The 20,774-nt window shown below is 41.0% G+C and overlaps 1 protein-coding gene across 23 annotated transcripts in view; it reads right to left on the bottom strand.

The window, feature by feature from the left end:
- The window catches only part of PHF21A (PHD finger protein 21A), a 158,205-nt gene that overhangs the window by 34,450 nt on the left and 102,981 nt on the right, over window positions 1-20,774 (bottom strand). For 6 of the 23 annotated variants that reach the window (XM_034417437.3, XM_087876702.1, XM_034417442.3 and 3 more), the window contains one exon: window positions 20,562-20,681. The exons of the other annotated variants lie outside the window; for them this stretch is intronic. In XM_034417437.3, coding sequence (XP_034273328.1) covers window positions 20,562-20,681 — 120 coding nt within the window. The remainder of the gene's footprint in view (window positions 1-20,561; window positions 20,682-20,774) is intronic. 23 annotated transcript variants of the gene reach the window in all.

The raw sequence follows: 20,774 nt of genomic DNA, 5'->3' as shown, positions 1-20,774 counted from the left end.
CTTCATAAAATTAATGTAGTTATGCAACAAGTCTATAATCCAAGAAATACAGTGTTCATGTATATATGTATAATGAGCCTGGTGGTACAGTGGTTAGAATGTAGTATTGCAAGCTATCTCTGCCCACTGCCACGAGTTCGATCCTGAGCAGCTCAAGGTTGACTCAGTCTTCCATCTTCTGAGGTCGGTAAAATGAGGACCCAGATTGTTGGGGGCAATATGCTAATTCTGTAAACCACTTAGCAAGTACTGTAAAGCACTGTGAAAACAGTATATAAAGTGCTATTGCTATATATATATCTTTTTCTTTTTCGTAGGCTTTTATGTGCATATTCTTTCTAGCCAGGTTTTACCTATGTAAGCTAAGTTGTTCCACAGCCCTAGTTCTGTGAAATCTCATTCACAAGTTTCTGGGCTTTTTGCATCTTGCTGAAAAGCAACAACTCTGTGCTGCAATTTGGCCTTATTTGAGTCTCCCAAATAGCCTTATTTGAGTCTCCCAAATTGCAGCACAGAGTTGTTGCTTTTCAGCAAGATGCAAAAAGCCCAGAAATTTGTGAATGAGATTTCACAGAACTAGGGCTGTGGAACAACTTAGCTTACATAGGTAAAACCTGGCTAGAGAAAACCTGGCTAGAAGAAAAACATACACACACACACACACACACACACACACACACACACACACACACACACAGATTTATTGAAGGTCAATAGGAATTTTAACTATATGAACTTTTATTCCAAGGAAACTAAATGATCTTATAATAATTAGAATTTCTGAAACCATATTTTAAAAAGTGATATTGCTTACATTGATCTTCTATTTCAGCAATTAACAATATAATGAATGCCAGAAAAGAGCACCATGGGAATACTATAAAATAAGTGTCTGCAACACTATATAGTCCAGGGGTGTCAAACTCAAGGCCCCGGGGCTGGATCCGGCCCACGGGGTGCTTACATCTGGCCTGCAGGGCTGCCCTGGAAATAGCAAAGGACTGGCCTGTGGTGCTTCTGCCAGTGAAAACGGGCTCCCAAGCTCCATTTTCACTGACAGAGGGTTGCAGGAGGCTGTGGCAGCCGAAAATGGAGCTCAGGAGCCCGTTTTCACTGGCAGAGTGGTCAGGCCACCACAGGCACCCCGACACGAGTGACATCGAGTTGGCCACGTCCACCCTGGCCGGACCCACCCAGGCCCCCCGAGGTCAAACACAACCCTGATGCAGCCCTCAATGGAATAGAGTTTGACACCCCTGATATAGTCCAACTAGGTATCCATAGGATTGTCTACTCCAACTAGGACTGGCCCCAGAAATCAGATCAACTCGAAAATTTATTAATCCTACATTATTAGATGGTCTAAGGAACTGAAGCCAGAAAGCATTGTACTTCAGTGGCAGTGCTAACACTCTGGAACAAATTTCCTGCCAGATATAAGGATGGCCCTCTCCTAGTTGATATACAGAAGTTAGCAAAGGCAGAATTTGGCGAACTTCCCTGGATTTTATTATGCCATTTTTAACTTTTATTTTAATTGTTTGGTTAATGTCATTACTACTCTTTTGATGGAAGGTTTGTACACTGGATGTTTCAACTGGTTTTATTTTCAATATAGGCTGTTAAGGCTAGAGTAGGATAAAAATATGTAAAATAAATAATTCAATGCAAGCATACTGTTCAGCTGGTACAGATGTCCTACAGATAGTCTGCAACCCAGGTCAAAAATGAGATTCAGAAATTCAAAGCTTTGGAGGTACAGGCAGAAATGCACAAATTGCTTTAATATTTCAATAAAAATATTCTTCAAGTCAAACTCAATTCCTATAACTACGTAGACAGAGAATTGGTCATTCCATCCAGTCTTCTTGGCATCATTAGTCTTAATAAAGTAATTCTATTTATCTATGGATTTGACTGAATCTATTACCTGTTTCTAATGCAAACATACATCCTATTTTGCCTTTTGGGGAGGATGTATTTACAATTAGTTTCTGATATTTGTTTCTACTTTTATCCAAGCTGCTATTTATATATTTGTTGTTATGCTGTTTACGTTGTGTTTTTCTCTTGTAAGCCACCCAGAATCATGTCAATGAAAAGAGCAGTCGTACAAATCAAAATAAATAAAGGGTAGTACTGCATTCTTTGTAATCCTGTATCTAATATTTTGCCAGGAGTATCAGTCCATTTTTTAATTTACTCAACTACTTAGGATCCATTTCCTCTAGTACAGTGGTTTTCAACCTGTGGGTCGGGACCCCTTTGGGGGTCGAATGACCGTTTCACAGGGGTCGCCTAAGACCATCGGAAAACACATATTTTCAATGGTTTTAGGAATAATTTTATGGTTGGGGGTCACCACAACATGAGGAACTATATTAAAGGGTCGCAGCATTAGGAAGGTTGAGAACCACTGCTCTAGTATGTCTTTGATATATTATAAATCACATCATTTTCTGTTTTGGTAAGCATTTCTACTTTCAATCTCTTTTCCCAGCTGAAGCATCACCAGAACACATGTTTATAACATCCTGTCATCTACTCATCCCACTCCATTTTGGATCATTCAGACCTTCCTTAAATCTAGCTCTTTGCAATTATTCTTTGGCTTTGGATATAGAAAATATACTTCAGTCAGGTGACACAGCCATGATTTATAATGATCAAAGAATAATAATTATATCCTAAGGAAATGAATAATTGGACATAATAGCTAAGGAATATAGCAGAGCTATCTGAATGTATTTATATATTTACACAACTGCTCATCCCACAGTATTGAGCACTTAATGACTGTTTTCATTTATATCTTTTATTTTGAAGGACTTAACATATATTTTAGCCTATTCTGCCCACATTTTGTCAACAGAGCCATTTTTGCAGGTAGTCCTTCAGCACTAAACAAGACTGAATACAACTCTAATCCCCCCTATAAATAAACCATTCCTGAATTAGAAAATTCAGTTAAAGTAGGTAGCATTCATCTATCCTTTATAGAAAGAACAAAGAGAATAAATAATATGTACTATAATATGTACTGTAATAATATATACTAGTTTGAAAATTGCTTTGATTCTGGTATTCATTGGGGGGGGGGGGGACTTTTACTTTAGCTCCTGAGGAGTGACACTGTTGCCACTTTACTGTTTCCAGTAATACCTAATCTACAAGGTCATGGACACCGTGTCTTGGAAGAATGAATGGCTTTCTTCTCAGCTAGAACTGTCACAACAACAGTTTTGAAGAGGAAGTATTGATTTCATTTGACATCTGATGGAGCAAAATGTTTCTGAATGCCAACACTGATCATATAAATAAAATGTCTTAAAAGTAATATAATATGGAATAGCAAATATAAGAACTTTACTTCACATACTATTGTAAAAATAAATGCTACATAGCAGAATGCAAACTTTCCTATCAAGTACACCAATAGCTCATAGAACAATTGTTTGACAGTTTGACTGTGACAATTATAGACTGTGGAACCTCTGCACTAGGGCTTAAAAAAGATCAAGTGCTTGTCACTCTCATAGCAGGTATAGTGAGATAGAATGTGTGAACAGTCCATTTTTCTTTATAATTACACTCCATTAACCTTCTACATGAGAGTTCCCTTGTGCTTTCATACCAACAGCACCAACTGCCCATTTCTGATAAGGTTGTATGGAGTTTGCAAGAATGGGAAATATAACAAAAAAAATCACTTCAATATTGAACATTTAAACACAGGTTAAGCACAATTCTATAATTTAATAGCATATGCACTCAGCTTAGAAAAGATTTAAGGGAATCTTCTTCTATCTACCTTTCTGTAAAACTTCAATACATATAAAACAAAATAAAAAAATAAAATTACTTGTTATATTGAAATAATTATTGTGATCCATTTTCATTGCAGAATCCACCCCAAAAGGCCAATCAGCATGATCAGAGCCATTTATACAAGAAAAGCAACAAAGGATAAGATGACACAACAGAGAACAGTTCACATCCACAATAATAACATAACCCTGGTCGGAACACTATTCTAAATGCTATCTTTTCTTGATGCTAATCTACCTATAATACTCAGGTTTCTTATAAATGAAACAATATTTATTTTGATTTAAAATCACCAACACCCCTTTGGTAATACTCTAAATAAAATTGGAGCAAAGTAATTTCACAATCAACTTTTTTTAAAACATAAAGACAATATTCTCTGAATGAATGTATGTCCCATTTAGAACACAGGAAACATAAATAAGTTTTCCAACCTCTTTAAATCCAGCATGGCTAGATCCTCAACAAGTCCTGCTTTACTCCTTACTATGTCAGTGAGGGGAGGTTGTTCCTGGAGGGATGAGCAAAGGAGTCAGGAGTATTTACCAAGAGTTTTTTATTCTCAGTAGAGTCACCCAAAGCATGAAAGTCATCCTAGCTGCCCAATTTAAGCAAGCAGGTATTAGGCAGTAGCATTATAGGAAGATGCAGGTAGCAGATGATAGCTTTAATGGCAATGGCATCAATTCATGCCACATGGGAAAAGGCAATAGTAAACTACTACTGTATATTTTTACCAAGAAAACACATGGATTTCTAATATAAAATAATTGACAATGTAGTGCCAGATGACAGTTCTCTCATGTTTAATGGCATTCAACATGCTATTAACCAAGAGCTGAGGAACATTCAGAATACTGATGCTGTTTTTGACATGGCTAGATTAAAGCCTTTTGTTTGATATTGCCATACAGGAAAAGAAATCCTACATTGAAAATATAATTTATATAAGAACATGGAATATAAGAATCATTAACATGGAATAACTCAGAACAATAAAATATGAAATAAAATGATTACAAATTAATATCTTGGGCATCAGTGAATTGAGATGGACCAGGACTGGACACTTTAAGTCAAACCACACTGTTTATTACACAGGACATGAAAATTAAAAAAGGAAGAGTGTTGTTTTTATAATTAGAAAGGGCACAACAAGAAGAATACTTAGCTACATTACAATCAATGACCAAATAAGATTGATTAGACTATGAGGACAATCCTTTAATATGGCGATCATTCAATGTTATGCTCCAATCATCAGTGCAGAAGAGGAAGTTGATGAATTTTATTATTAAGTTCAATTTGAAATCAACAGAATATGCAAGTTCATTGAAGACTGAAATACCAAAGTTGGAAACATTAAAGAGAAAAATGTTGCTGGATCTGAATGACCTAGGAAACTGAAATGAATACCAACTTATCCATTTCTACCATTCCAATGATTTCTTCATAGTTAACTCTGTCTTCAAATAAAAAAACACCACCTCTGTACATGGACATCAACACATGAAGTACATAGAAGGCAAACTGACTATAGTTAGTACACAGCAACCACACTGGGACCAGCAATTCTGTTGTTAAGCCCCACAAGAGCTAGGTGGAAAATCATGACTGTGAGAACACTGGAAGCGTCGTGGCGAGACAATCGGGGAATTAGCAGGCTCCCATGAGCTCTGCGAAAACCTGGACTGACAAACTGCTGTCGAGTGGTTTTTGGACCAGAACTGTCCTGTAGGGGCGGGAAAGGAGGAGAGGCACCTTGGAGACTGAGAGGAACAGGCAAGTTCCTCGAAGGTCAGAGGACTTTCTCTCTGAATCGGCAGCAGGGGTGGCAGCCATTGCAGCTGTCACGAAGCTGGGGCAACCGGGCCAAGCAATGAGCAGGAGAGGTGAAAGGAACGGAGTTTTGAAGCTGGGTGAGTGACAGCCAACCCAGATGAAGTAACAGCACTAAAAAGCTTTTAAATTTGGAAAAACCCCAGCAAGAAATTGGTGGCTAAAGAGCACAGGGGGAAGAAAGAGGAGGTTGGAAGCAGAATTTAAAGGGATAAAAACCCGAAAAGAAAATTGACTTTTGGAAGGAAATTATTTGGAGAACATCAAAGATTAGAAGAAATAACCCTAAATATGGAAAAAGGATTGGAAAATATAAGCAGATCCTTTTTTCCTTTTTTTTGAAGATTAAGATAAACAAAAGAGAACTGAAATAAGCCCCTGTAACAGAAGTGTTTTTAATAAATTGAACAAATATAAAGAAAAAAAGAGAGAAAAGGAAGTATTGCTTAATTGGGACTGGACTAAACTGAGTGGATATTTTTAAAGTGATAGAGAAGAAAAGAAACTAGTAAAATTGTTAATTGAAACAAAATGGATACCATGTTAAATTGCCTATAAGAATTGTGGATTGTAGAGAGACATCTTCAGGAGGAAAAGAATGGTGCAACTTGTAACTTTTGTTTTGGAAAATTCTGAACTCTGTCTGAGATAATAGTGGTGAGAACTTTTGGAGGAGGATTTTTCTGTTTCCAAACAGAAAAATCTTCCTTTGGAGGAAGAAAGAAAAGGAAAAGAGATTTATAATGACACTTTTAAAATTGGAATAAGACTAATTTGGAAAGAGTAAAATGGAGCAAGAAATCAGAGAGATGATTATAATGATGTATTCGATTTTGAAAATGGAAATAAGGGAAATGAAGACATTGTTGCATGGAAAATCAAAATCTGAGGACTTAACAACTGATAGAACATGTTCAATCTGACAAGCAATTAAAGACAGAGATACAAGATGTAGAGATTGAAACCAAAGAAGAAGATAAAGACAATGAGATTAATTATGTAAAATTAATTGAACATGAGAACAATAAAAAAGAGATTTTGGAGAGTATATTGAAATTAACAATGGGAAAAATAAAGAGGATGGGAAGAGACAAAGCTGGATAGAGAGATGGAATAGAAAAAACACAAAAAGCTTATATACACTGGGATTAACAGTGGAATGACAAATAAGAGAGAAAAAGGTTGGAAAATACTAGGAAATATAGGGCAAAATAGAAGAGTCCAGGACTCTGATTTACAAAATGATTACAAGGAAGTTAACAATGCTAAAACAAGAGAAAGAGAAAAGAGAGGGGAAATAATGAGACAGATAGGGCAAAATAGGGGAACTCAAGAAGTTAGAACACAAAAGAAAAAAAGGGGAAAGAAAAGGGTAAAAATAAAAAAAAGGAAGAGAGAAAGAACGATAGAAATGAGAGAAGAATATGTTACAGATAGTTAGAATTGAATTATGGATTGAAGCTAAAATATTTGAAAATTAATTATGTAAAAAGAAAAGATATTAATGGATATAATGAATTAATTTTTATTAAGATATTGGATGGTACTATTTGAGAAATTGATGGGTATAATAATTGGGATATTGTTTAAATACCTATAACAATTGTAAAAATTAGAATATTCTCAACAATGCATTTATCTAAGCAAAAAAGAAAAGAAAATTGAAACCATATAGGATTATGATTTAATTAAATAAGACTTATTTAATTGGTTTTTATATAAATGGTATTGTTAAATAGAGAATTTAGGGAAATAATTGGGAATTGTATTATGTTGTATTATTTGAATTAACAACTTTGTTTAATTGTTTAATTGGTATATTTTTAAGATCAGAGATAAGATTTAAATTTGATGAAGTAATAATTAAATAAAGAATTAATGAATAGTATATGAAATAATAATAAAATGTAGGGAAGTTTTAGAAATTGAAATAAGATTCAGAAATATAAATACGTTTGAACTGTATTGTTAATAATGAGAATTTAGGGTAAGAGTTGTGAAATGTATTATGAGATATTATTTGAATTAAGATTTAAGGTGGATTAATAGAAGGGTAAAGGAGTTTTGATTATGTTAATATGAGTAAGCTTACTATAAAATGGTAATAGTTGAGATATGTGAGCCAAGATTAAGAAATAAATGTTATGGCAAAAATAGAATATATAAAATTATGTTAAAGATGGAACAAAAAGCTGAACAAATTTATGACCGGATCAATGCTCTGTTCCGAAAATATGTATTGTATGTTTGTCTGTGTGTTTTAAAAAAATAAAAAAAAAATTGCAAAAAAAAAAAAAGAAGAAAATTATGACTGCAACAGGCTTACAATTGTACTTCTCCTTTGGTTGTTAAACAAAGCAATATGGTCATTAAATGAGATATATCAAGGACTGTGATATGCAATTTTGCTCCGGCGTTCTCCACTACTTCTCTTGGAGGTAGTTGTGACACACATGAATAGTGATCACATGACTGTAGGACACCTTGACTGTCATAAATGTGATTGGTAGTAAAGCTCTTTTTTTAAAAAAAAACCCTCATAACTTTGAATGATTGCTAAATAATGAAGAACTACCTCAGGGGTGAAATGCTCCCAGTTTGGACCGGATCGCCCGATCCGGTAGCGATGGAGGCGGGTGGTTCAGAGAACCGGTAGCAAAAATTCCTACTCCCCGCCCCATGCCCAGCTGAGCCACACAATCATCAGAGCCTTTTTTTTTTTTTTTTTTTTACTTTTAAAAGCATTTTTTCTGTAACCTCTTCGTTGGAAAAAATGCTTTTAAAAGTAAAAAAAAGCCTCTGATCACGCAGCTCAGCTGGATCATCAAAGGCTTTTAAAAGAAAAAAACCCTTTTTTTCTTTTAAATGCCTCTGACGATCCCAGCTGAGCTGCCTGATCGGCAAAGGCTTTTTTAAAAAGCCTCTGCCGATCAGGCAACTCAGCTGGGATCGTCAGAGCCTTTTGAAAGCATTTTTTTTACAACCTCTCGAAGAGATTGTAGAAAAAATGATTTTAAAAGTAAAAAAAAAATTGGCCACCCCCACCGAGTCACATTACCACCACCACCACCAAGCCACGCCCACAGAACCAGTAGTAACAAATTTTAGATTTCACCACTGGACTACCTGTATATTATTGCTAAAAGATGGTGGAGGAGCTCAATTATAGCATCAAAGACATGGCCAGGTATAGGTAGTCCTCAAGAAATGACAGGTCACTTAACTAATGTTCAGTTACAATAGACAAAGTTACAATAGACACCCCAAAACTACATATGAGAATTTCAAATTTATGATGGCTGCAGCCTCTCTGAGGTCATTCACCCTTACCAACACAGGGATGCCACAGCACTCCCCAACTCTCTTCCCCTCCCCCCCCATCCTGCCCCAACACGACCTACAGTTTCCCTGTAGGAATGTTTCCCATTCCTCCTAGAAGCAGCCACTATTTTCAGAACTCTGACAATTCCTTATAGAAAATGGTGGCTGTTTTCGAAGCTTTCTGCTCCAAAAGGCTGTTGGGAGATTGAAAACCTCTCTTGGCTCAAGCTAGGCTTTGGGAAGCCGGCACCTGCATGTGAAAGTGGCAGCTTCAGGAAGAGCTTCCCAAATCTTCCCTATGTTTTAACTCCCTCCCTTGCTCAGAACATCACATTTCTTCAATTAAAATAAAAAAGCTGGGAGAGACGTACTTCTTGATCTCTCCCCCCAACCCCAATTAGATGCCAGAATTAAATTCCATACCTCTGCCCTCCAATCTCAATCCCTTTTAAAAACCTTATCTAGACTCCCGGCTAAAGTGTAGAGAAACGGAAGCAAGAAAGCAAGGAAAATCTTTCTGCAGCTTTTGCCTTTTCGCCTATTCAAGCCCCAACGGGCTTTCTAAGAATTTTCCCCAAAGAAGGGGGAGAGGTGGACAGAGAGAGAAAGCACACAATTTATTTTTCCTGTAATACGCCCTCTTGTGTGGAAAACCTTACCTCTAGAGATACAGATATTATCATCTCTTATAGTATTTTGGAGGGCAGTCAAAAATCTTCCACAGAACATCTGACATCTGAATAATAGAGGAATTGTTCTAACATCAGGGATTATGTTGTTTCTTTTTCAGATGAAGTGTTTTAATGTTTTGTGTTTTATAATCTTATATTGTAATCTGCCTGTATAGACTCAGTAATCTAGAAATATTGTAATACATTGTCAATGATACAGAATATGGCCTAAATGTTAGGGGCAAAGAAATGTGTTTTCCACCGAAATTCCTATGCAAATAAATATGAATTCAACTAAGATAGTGATGGCGAATCTTTTCAGCACCGAGTGCCCAAACTGGAACACGTGTGCATGTGCACGTGCTGGAGCACCGGAAACCCGAAGACCAACTGGCCAATGCACATGCCTGTTTTTTGGCTGGTTTTGGCCTGGTTTTTTTGGCCATTTTTCAGACCACTGTCAGGCTGTTTTTTCGGGCCGTTTTCGGCTTGAAAAATGCCCTGAAAATGGCCCAAAGAATGGCCTGGTTTTTGGGTGTTTTTCAGGCCGTTTTCAGGGCTTTCGGCGCCCACGAAGACCAGCTGGCCTGCATGCATGTGCATGCTGGAAACCAGAATAGCAGCTGATGACGGCATACGTAGCTACACAGAGGGCTCTGCATGCCACCTCTGGCACATGTGCCATAGGTTCGCCATCACAGAACTAGGGTATCCATCTCAATATCACCAGTCTTCCTAAACATTTAAACTGTACTATATGATATGAAAGTAATAAATCTAGCTTGGTTTATGATGTCTGAAACATCCATTGTAAAAAAAAAATCCCTAAAAACTTAGATTTGTAGATAAAAAATATTTTTATTTCTATATTGGAAGCAACATTGGACAACAGATAATATAATAATCTGCAACTGCAATGTAATTTCAGTCTTTTATTTTTCTTTAAATTACCTGAAGAGCAAATATCATAAAACTTCAAAACTGCCAAATGTGCATAAAATGGAACATTTTAATGGCAGAAAACTTTCTGGCCCACCTCTCCAGCTGGTGTTCCGAGTTGAAAATGTCCAGCACTAATTCAAGAATGCTGTTTCTTACCTTTAAAGATTTAAATGGGTTGGGGTCAAGAAACACTTTTCACTTTATCAACTTGGCTACTTTTTAAGATCAGGAGCAGAAGGCTTCCCCTGTATCCTTGTCTGAGGTAACTCCACTGTTTTAAAACAAGACAGATAACTTTTTCTACAAAGGCTCCATATTTATGGAATGCTTCCCATGTGGAATATGTTGAGTTGCATTTCTGTGAAGTTTTAAGAATCCATAAAGACATATTAAGACATCCCAATTTTCCCGGAGCATATTCTGTTTGGTTTTATTATATACCAATATATGATCTTGTGTTTTTAGGTTTCTGTTTAGAAATACTTTAAAGAAAAAGCTGATTAAAAAACAGTGGTTAGATTGTCCTCCTTCATCTAGAGGCAGTAAATGTGTGAAAACATACAGAAAAAGCTCTATACAAGACACAAGATAGTTTTAAAAACCAACGAATATACACTCAAGAAAAAAGAAGAGTGTATTTCATTTCCATTGCAGACTTGCAGACTTTGCAATGCTAGGTCATCCAGACCCCACTATTCCAAAACATGTCACGTATGGACTGCAGTTATTAAAACACTATCCAGCTCTTTATTAAGAGAACTATATGTCTGTATTTTATCCAACACAGAAATTGGTGATCATCTGGCTCCCCACACAAAGTTAAGAATGCCTTATCTTCATACGCTGTGCTGGATCAGCATACTGTTTTGGAGATGAGCAAGCTGTTTAGAAAAGGCATTTTTAGTCTATATTAGCAATTCACTTTAAGGCACAAAGGCAGCTGAGTCAATCAGCATTCAGTGGTAAGTAACAGGAATTCTCTATCATGGAGACCAGGCATTAATATACTGCTGAATCCACAGACATATACAAAGAAGATGGGAAGCTGCATAGTATCTTGTAAACACATCTGTCAGATGGACAGTCTTTTGAATAATTACAGTAAGAATATTTCCTGTTGTTAACATAGTGAAGAAGCTTTTTCTCTAAAGAATGTACTAGGAATGCACAAACACTAACTAAATTCACTTAATTTTCAACTGTAAAATTGCTCCCTCGTTTTATTGCAGGATAGCCGATACAAAATACTTTAAGCCAACTTTCTCTGATCTAATATTCTATAGAAGTGCTTGATGCTACTTACTGATAAGTATCATAGAATTATAAAGCTGGACAGGGTCATTTAGATGACAGAATCCAACCCTCTGATCAATGAAATATAATGGACCGTAAATTCATTATTTATTGCTATGATCTATTATGCTGCTTCACTCATATCAAATCTAATCAGCCAGCAAGTTACACGGTAAAGGTTATATAAGAAAAAAATAACACGAGTATCTTCTAATACAGTGTAATATCCATCACCCTACATTTATCTCAGAACTGTAAAAATAAAATTCAAGGGCCTCCCAGAGTAGCTACGTCTTAAAAAGTCTCCAGAAGAATCTTTGAGCTAGCATTCCTACAGGAGGGGAGGTCCTAGCAAGAATGCCTTTTTCAGTGTTTCTTTTATTTGAACATCCTAATAGGTAGGGATTCTCTGGAGACCCAGTTTTTATGCAGTAGATAGGCATATGCTACCAGATACAGCCAGTATCATAAACCAGCCCCATAAATAACACATTGAAATAAACCAGTTGATAATGTAATGTCATAGCTGTAGCATCATGTGATGTTATCAAGCCTAACCTACAAGCAACAAGCAGCCTAATTTTATGAGCCATGGTGGCACAGTGGTTAGAATGGAGTATTGCAGGCTAACTCACTGCTCATTTCCAGGATTTCAATACTGACTGGCTCAAGGTTGACTCAGCCTTCCATCCTTCTGAGGTAAGTAAAATGAGGACACAGATTGTTGGGGGCCATATGCTGACTCTGTAAACCGCTGAGAGAGGGCTGTAAAGAGCTGTTAAGCGGTATATAAATGCTATTGTTATTTCTAGGTGATCTTCAAGGACAATCCCATTTACAGTAGATCTAGTTACAATAATCCAAATGGGAGTTGATAATGACAAGAATTACAGTGAATCTCATTCAAGGCACAACTGTATTGGCACACCAACTAAAGCTGGGCAAGGGCCAAACCTGTTACCCACTCCTTTAGGTGGAGTCATGAATACAAGAGCATACCAAGACTTGCTGTTTTAAGAGGCTCAATCCCCATCTGCACATCAAGTTTGTATTAACAGAGAAGTGGCAAGACTCTGTCCAGATTAGGCTGAGTCTGAACTGGTTTCTCTCGATCCAGAGAGGACTTGTTTAGAGTCTGGAATGCCAATGTTAGAAATAGTAAAGAGGAAAATATAATTCAAATGTATAGCCTAGGAAACAGAAATGAAGCTAGAAAACACTTCATCATTATAACAGTTTTCCAGCAACTAAAACAGTGCCTATATGCATGGACATCACAAATGGGGTACACAAAAATCGGACTGATTATATTATTGGTAAAGAAAATAAAGAATCTCAATTATGGCAGCAAAGATGCGGCTACAGATTGTCCATGGAATAACTCACAATCTGCTCATGTGTAAATTCCAAGCAAAGCTAGAGAGAAAGAACAAAGCCAACCAGTTTCCATGATATGATCCTAATCATATACCACAATTTTTAAGGAGAACATTGAGAGTTGTTTGAATTACTGATGTGCCACTATATACAGCAGCATTATATATATAGTTATATAATTATTGATATGTCACTATAGGAACTATGGAAATCAAAGAACGTGTTCGGGATGAATGTGAAAAGGGACTATCAAATACCAATAGATAGAAGAGAACACATAACGGAACTTCCCAAGAACATCAGATTAACAGAGTTGGAAGGGACCTTATAGGTCATCTAGTCCAACCCCCCGCTCAAGCAGGAGACTCTACACCATTTCTGACAAATAGCAGTCCAATCTTTTCTTGAAAAGTCTCAAGTGATAACGCTCCCACAACTTCCGAAGGCAAGCTGTTCCACTGGTTGTGTTCTGTCCCCCGTCCTCACACAGACAAATGCAATATCCAACACCCCTGCCAATAATGTATGGTATAAACAGACCAGAATTCCTGGCAGACGACAGTTCTGGCAGCTAGTTGTAAAACACCTGCCAAATCCAACTAGTATTCCCAAAAAGTAGGAGAGGCCTTATCTGCAGTCCGTTTCCAGAGCGACAAATTATCCACAAGAGTTTAGTCCAAAAGGGGCGTTGGTCCTACCTGAGACGCACCTTCTCGTTGGGTGGAGACAGCAGCCAGTGTGGGTAGTACTCGCCCAATCAGCTTGAAGGACTAAGTCTGTCAATAAGTTTAAGTCCCGCTCTTGTTGCCAGGCAAACCAGCTTTTGGCGAAGAACTGAAAGAGACAGACTCTGCGTATGGGAGAAGAGTCAGAAAGTCAAAGAGAGGAAAAAAACCAGGCTGGCATACGGAGGGTCTGGCTGCTGTCTCCACCCAACGAGAAGGTGCGTCTCAGGTAGGACCAACGCCCCTTCTCCATTGTGGGTGGAGACAGCAGCCAGTATGGGACATAACCAAGTTCACTGTCCCGAAACCTGGGGGGGAACAGGCTGGTCTGAAACATTCTCCCTAGAAACGACCCTCTGCAACACCTGCCGTCCAAATGCGGCCTCTGCTGAAGCAAATTTGTCCAGTTTATAGTGGCGAATAAAAGGTGCCGGCGAAGTCCACGTAAGCCACCCGATAGATCTCCAGCAACAGGGCCTGAATAGCCCAGGCTGCCGAAGTAACCGCGCTGCGGGTGGAATGTGCAGTCACACAGGAAGGCCGTGGAAGAGAACGGAAGTCATAGGCCAAAGCGATAGTCTGTCAGATCCAACAGCCTATGGTAGAAGACGACACCTTGTGACCCAAGGAGATGGGAAGGAAGGAGACAAACAGTGCCTCTAATTGCCGAATGGTAGCAGTCCTTTTAAGATACATTCGTAGTGCTCGCCTGACGGCGTTCACGAGGATGTGAGGGTCGTGGACAGAAGTTTGGGAGAATGAGCTCTTGTGAGCGGTGGAAAACAGAGTTGACCTTAGGCACAAAGGTAGGATCCAAGCAGAGGACCACGTGATCTGCATGGAACATGCAGAGATCGGCACAGATGGACAGGGCAGCCACCTCCGAAATGCGGCGAGCGGAGGTAATGGCCACCAAGAAGGCAACCTTACAAGACAGCAACCTGAGAGATGTCGTCTGCAGGGGCACATATGGAGGACCCATAAGTGATTCCAAAACCAACGGAAGATCCCAAGTAGGGTAGCGGTGCAGGACCAGAGGAGACAGGTTTGTGCCGCCCCGGAGAAAACGATGAACCAGCGGATGCTGTGCTAAAGATGACAGAGACCCGCAGGAAAGCACAGAGGAAATAGCTGCCACCTGGCGATGTAAGGTGTTAGGCGAAAGGCCATCGTAGAGTCCCCGCTGCAGGAACACCAGGATATCCAGAATAGATGGCTGGAGAACAGGCATACCCGTCTGGTCACACCATGAGCAGAAGGCCCGCCAGGTAGCAGAATAGATCCGGTCCGTTGAAGGGCGACGCGAAGCCTGGATTGTTCGAATAACGTCACCCGGTATGTTTGCGCCTCTCAAAGAGAGCCGCTCAACCTCCAAGCGGTCAGACTGAGCCAAGGAAGATCCGGATGGATCAATGCACCCTGGGTCAGAGCATCCACCTCAAGAGGAATGCGCCAGGAGGGAGCAACCAAGAGGGAGACCAAGTCCGCAAACCATGCCCTCCAGGGCCAATGAGGAGCCTCCGTTCGTTCGTCCAGGATTTTGCGGATGACTCTGCGAAGCAGGGACACTGGAGGAAAAGCGTACAAGAGACCTTGCAGCCAAGGAGACCGAAGGGAGTCGGTGGTCTCCGCCTGAGGCTCCGGAAACCGGGCGAAGCAGCGGGGCAGTTGGGCATTTGAGATTGTTGCAAAAAGATCGGCAAGCAGAGAGCCGAACCGAAGGACCAGCTTTCGGAAGATCCGTGGATGGAGATGCCACTCCGCATTGTCCACCTGCTGCCGGCTCAGCCAGTCCGCCTGAGTATTGGCGACCCCGGATATGTGCTCCGCCCGAAGGGAGCCAAGGTAGCGTTCCGCCCAGAGTCCCAACTTCATGGCCACAGACAACAGGGACTTCGATCTGGTGCCCCCTAACTTGTTCAAGTGTGCCTTGGCCATAACGTTGTCTGTTAGCACTAGAACATGAGCTCCGGACACAAGGTGGTGAAATGCCCTGAGAGCGAGAAAAACCGCCTGCAACTCCAACCAATTTATTGGACGACGAGCCTCCAACTCATTCCACATCCCCTGAGCCAGCTGACCTTGGCAATGGGCCACCCAGCCACGAAGGCTGGCGTCCGAAGTCACCACTACCTTCTGAGGCTCGAAGAAGAGGCAACCTGCCCACAGGGCTGGGGACCGCCACCACTGGAGGGATCTGCGAACCGAGGAGGGAACAGGAAGCGGCCTGGTTGACGTGCCTCTACCTGCCTTCTGTAAAGGTAAGAGAAACCATTGAAGCTCCCGGGTGTGGAACTGTGCCCAGGGAACAATGGCTATGGCTGATATCATCTTTCCCAAAAGTTGAGAAAGAACAAAAGGGGAAACCGCCCGACACCCCTCAATCCTAGACACTAAACCTCATAAGCTATCTTGTCATTCTGGGGAGAGGAAAACCCTACCCTGAACTGAATCAATCAGGGCCCCTAAATGGATCAGGGAAGTAGAAGGAACCAGATGGCTCTTCTCCAAATTGATGGAGAACCCATGGGAAGCCAACGTTTCCAAAGTGAGCTGAACATCTAGGACAGCTTGTTGAGTGGAAGAAGACAAGACAAGAATGTCGTCTAGGTAGCAAAGGAGTCTAACAGAACGAACCCTGAGGGAGGCGGCTAGCGCAGCCAAAACATTTGTAAAGGTATGGGGGGCGGAAGAAAGCCCAAAGGGCAAAGCCCTGTATTGGTAATGAACCCCACCATAACAAAATCTTAAATAACGCCTATGGGAAGGGAGAACAGGGATATGCAAATAGGCCTCCGTAAGATCTATAGAGGAAAGGAGATCGCCCCTCCTAACACCGTCAAGTATAGATTTCAAAGAGTGCATCTTAAATTTACGGTATACGACATACCGATTTAAGCGTTTTAGGTCCAGAATGGGTCTCCACACACACAAGGACTTAGGCACCAGAAAAACAAGGGAATAGAATCCCGTTCCTTGTTGATCGGGAGGAACAAGTTGGATAGCCCTGATCGCAAGGAGATGCTGAACCGCAGCGTCCATAAGCGCTCTCTTTTTGGAATTACGAGAAAGCGGACAGCAAACAAAGGTGCTCGGGGGGGGGGAGAAATTCAATGGCCAACCCAGACTGTAAGGTGACCAGGACCCATTTGTCAGAAGTGAACTTCTCCCAAGTGGCGGTGAAGAGGGCCAATCTGCCGCCTATGGGAGGGCCGGAGATGCAATTAGCACCGGCGCCGGTAGGAATGACCTCCTCCCCCTCGAAAGGGCCGTTTGGAAACAAAGGACTTGCCCCGGGGAGACCTATCCTGGGAACCTCGTTGCCTGCCAAAATTATTAAACGGCCGAGGGGAAGAGAATGAAGAAGACCTCCCCCAGTGTCAGCACCTCGAAATTGGGAACAAGGACTATATGGTAAGAAGCATGACTCCCCCATACGATACGATACGTAGAGTCCTGAACAACCGCCGGACCGGAAGGTTCAGGATGAGGTGAAGAGCCTGAGCCCCACAAGTCAGCAGTTGAAATAGCCACGGGACAGTCCTGAAGTGACAACTGGTCAGGCATAACCGGGCGAGGAACACTCACAGGAATCAAAGCTCCAACAACAAATGGAGCCGGGGAATCCATTGAGGCAAGGTTAGTGCTAGCCTTGGCACACAGTTTGGTTAAGACCTTGTCCCTCCGTTTCTCAGCCTTTGAAGAAACAACACGATGGCCATGGGACTAATGGTGGGAGTGTGACGAGTGCAAAGCCGGGGATGGCTCCCTGGAGACCTCCCGGGCAAATGGTTGGATAGCAGACAAGGTGTCTGATTGACCAGAATCATGAGCCCCGGCCCTCCAGCCGTGCTTGGACTTTGCCACGGCTTTTGGCATCAGGGCGGCTATTAGACCTCTGTAACAGGCAAACAGGGTAAGTCCAGCAATAAAGAGGGCAGGCAATAATGGGAGCGCAGGAAACTCCACCAATTAGAAACCACTGGGGATAGGAAAACCTCCAATATCCAAACGGGAGCAAAAGGATTCCACAAAATGGCCACCAATGCACAGGAGCAAGCCAATAAAATGGCGGCCGCCAAGGAGCACAGGAAGGAGGCCACTCCAAATGTCTACACAGCTCCAAACGGGGAGCGCAAAACTCCACTTACAAGGAAGGGCTGTTGAAAGGAATGAGGAAGCCCAAGCCATTCCAAGAAAAAAGGTCCCAACGGCCGCTGGAAGGCAATAACTGGAGCGCGAAACTTCACTATCAAATGTGGCAAAGCGCTGCATGTCACTGAAAGTCAGAAGAAATAGCGGCTGCAAAGGGGGCCGACGAGAAGGACGAGCTCAGTAGAGAATCAGATCAAGAGCCGTTGACAGAATAAATTTAAAAAGGCTTGCTTTTCGGTAGAAATGTCCAAATGCAGCTGAAAGAGCGCTCTGGCGCGAAAGTCAATTTAAAATGGCCACCACTGCTCCAAAGGCAAGAAATACCTTGTAAATTGTTAGATCGGGAGCTAGAAGCGCACCGAGCGACGAGCTAGAAAGGGGCTTGGCAAGCCCACCACCGTAAATAAACAAGCACTGTAGCTGAGAAGCCGCCCTCCACGAAGGAGGCAGGCAGAGAAAGCACCCCCAGCCATCAGGAACAGCCAGCAACCGGGGAAAGGTCCAAACCGAATCGTAACACTCATAACGAAGTCAGACAGTCCGAAGCCAGCCAAAAAGGTTAATGAAGAAAGAGGAATTTGTAGTCAAGGAAATCCGAGTCAAACACCAAAAAATCAAACCACAGAGTGAATACACAGGTAGAAGTAAGCACAGAGCTAAAGACCCACACGCCCGTCCAATTGAAGGACTGAGTCAAAAGCTGGTCTGCCCGGCAACAAGGGCGGGACTTAAACTTACTGGCAGACTCAGTCCTTCAAGCTGATTGGGTGAGTACTACCCACACTGGCTGCTGTCTCCACCCACAATGGAGAATATATCTGAGCCAAACTGCAGGATTCACAATGTGACTCTTTAGAGTTTAAACGTTTGTCCGTCACAAAACCTGCCAAGCAATCACACCCCCTTTTATCCCTTGTGGGCGTGGCTCAGTGATTCAGCTCAATCCATGGTCCTCCCACACCTCTTCCTTTGCTGCGCACGCTTCTCCCTCCGACGCTGCCTGGGATCAAGCCAGGATTCATCAGTATCACTCTCTATCAATGGGTGCTCCGAAATGCCTTCCTCCTGGCACATCCCAGGCTGTTCCTCCTGGCCTTCGGCTGGAACCTGAGGCATTGCCAGAGAGGAAGGTCCTGGAGAGGGAAGCCTTGCCAGTTCCTCCCCCTCACCTTCTGAGTCCTCTTCCTCCATGAGGACAGGCTCAGGAGTCAGAGTCACAACAGGTTGATTGTTCTCACTGTCAGAAAGTTTGTCTTCATTTCTAGGTTGAATCTCTCCTTGGTCAGTTTCCATCCATTATTCCTTTTTTGGCCTTCAGGTGCTTTGGAAAACAGCTTGACCGCCTCCTCTCTGTGGCAGTCCCTCAAATATTGGAAGACAGCTATCATGTCTCCCCTGGTCCTTCTCTTCACTAGACTAGCCATGCCCAGTTCATGTAACTGTTCTTCATATGTTTTAGTCTCCAGTCCCCTAATCATCCTGGCTGCTCTCCTCTGCACTTTTTCTAGAGTCTCAACATCTTTTTCATACTGTGGTGACGAAAACTGAATGTAGTACTCTAGGTGTGGCCTTACTAGGGCTTTATAGAGTGGTATTAGTACCTCACTTGATCTTGATTGTATCCCTCTGTTAATGCAATTTAGGATTGTGTTGCTTTTTTAGCTGCCACTACACACTACTGGCTCATATTTAGCTGATTGTCCACTAAGACTCCAAGATCCCTCTCACAGTCACTGCTATTAAACCTAGTTTCCCCCAGTTTATAGGTGTGCTTTTGGTTTTTTTGAGAAACCAAAGTGAAGAAAGACAGAGATCTCAGGATGTAACTTAACAAAGCATTTCAGAGATGTATTAAAACAGAAAGAGACACTGTTACAACATCAGTAAAAATGAAAATCAGAATATAAGAGCAGTTTAAAACAAAACATGTTGATGATACACTTAATTCTCAGAGCAGACAAACCAATTGTAATATTCTTGGTCCACACATATTGGACTGACCTCAATGAAAACTCAAACTTTTGAAAAATTGGAAAGATTAACTACAAAGTACACCCTCTGAAGCTCATAAAAGCCAACACTGCCAATTGTCTCAAATAAAATGAAAAATGTTTTTAAATTACCATTGTCTTTCAAAAAACTCTTATACACTAAGATGATGTATCAACCTTCCTCCCACTCATCTCCCAAAAGCAAGCAGATTGATCAAGAAGATGACAGCAGTGTGTCCAGAATTGACCCCTCCCCCTCCCCTTCTCTCCCCCTCCCCCTCTATCTATCTATCTATCTATACATACATACATACATACATACCCACATACACCTTGAGTTAAGCCTCCACGTACAAAATTAAAGAGAAGCTAAACAGTAGGTGAACAAATGGTAACTTAATGTGTACACATAAAATCACCTGATTTCCCATCAGTAGAATATTTATTGCCCAATATAGAAAATTGTACTTTTGATTATATCCATCAATATAGAAGTTGTGTGATCTTTCACTGGATATGTAGATCAGGAAACTCAAGACCTAAAAAACATGCATAGATAATACTTGTGATATTGGCTTACAGTAATTTTAAATATAGAGTGTTTATTTCATAGGATAATCTTTATTTTCTAG

This window comes from Pantherophis guttatus, chromosome 1, assembly GCF_059756535.1.
Source record: "Pantherophis guttatus breed Tessera chromosome 1, ASM5975653v1, whole genome shotgun sequence".
NCBI classification, from domain to species: Eukaryota; Metazoa; Chordata; class Lepidosauria; order Squamata; family Colubridae; genus Pantherophis; species Pantherophis guttatus.
The sequence above is the reverse complement of the archived record's forward strand: the minus strand, read 5'-3'. Positions and strand labels throughout refer to the sequence as shown.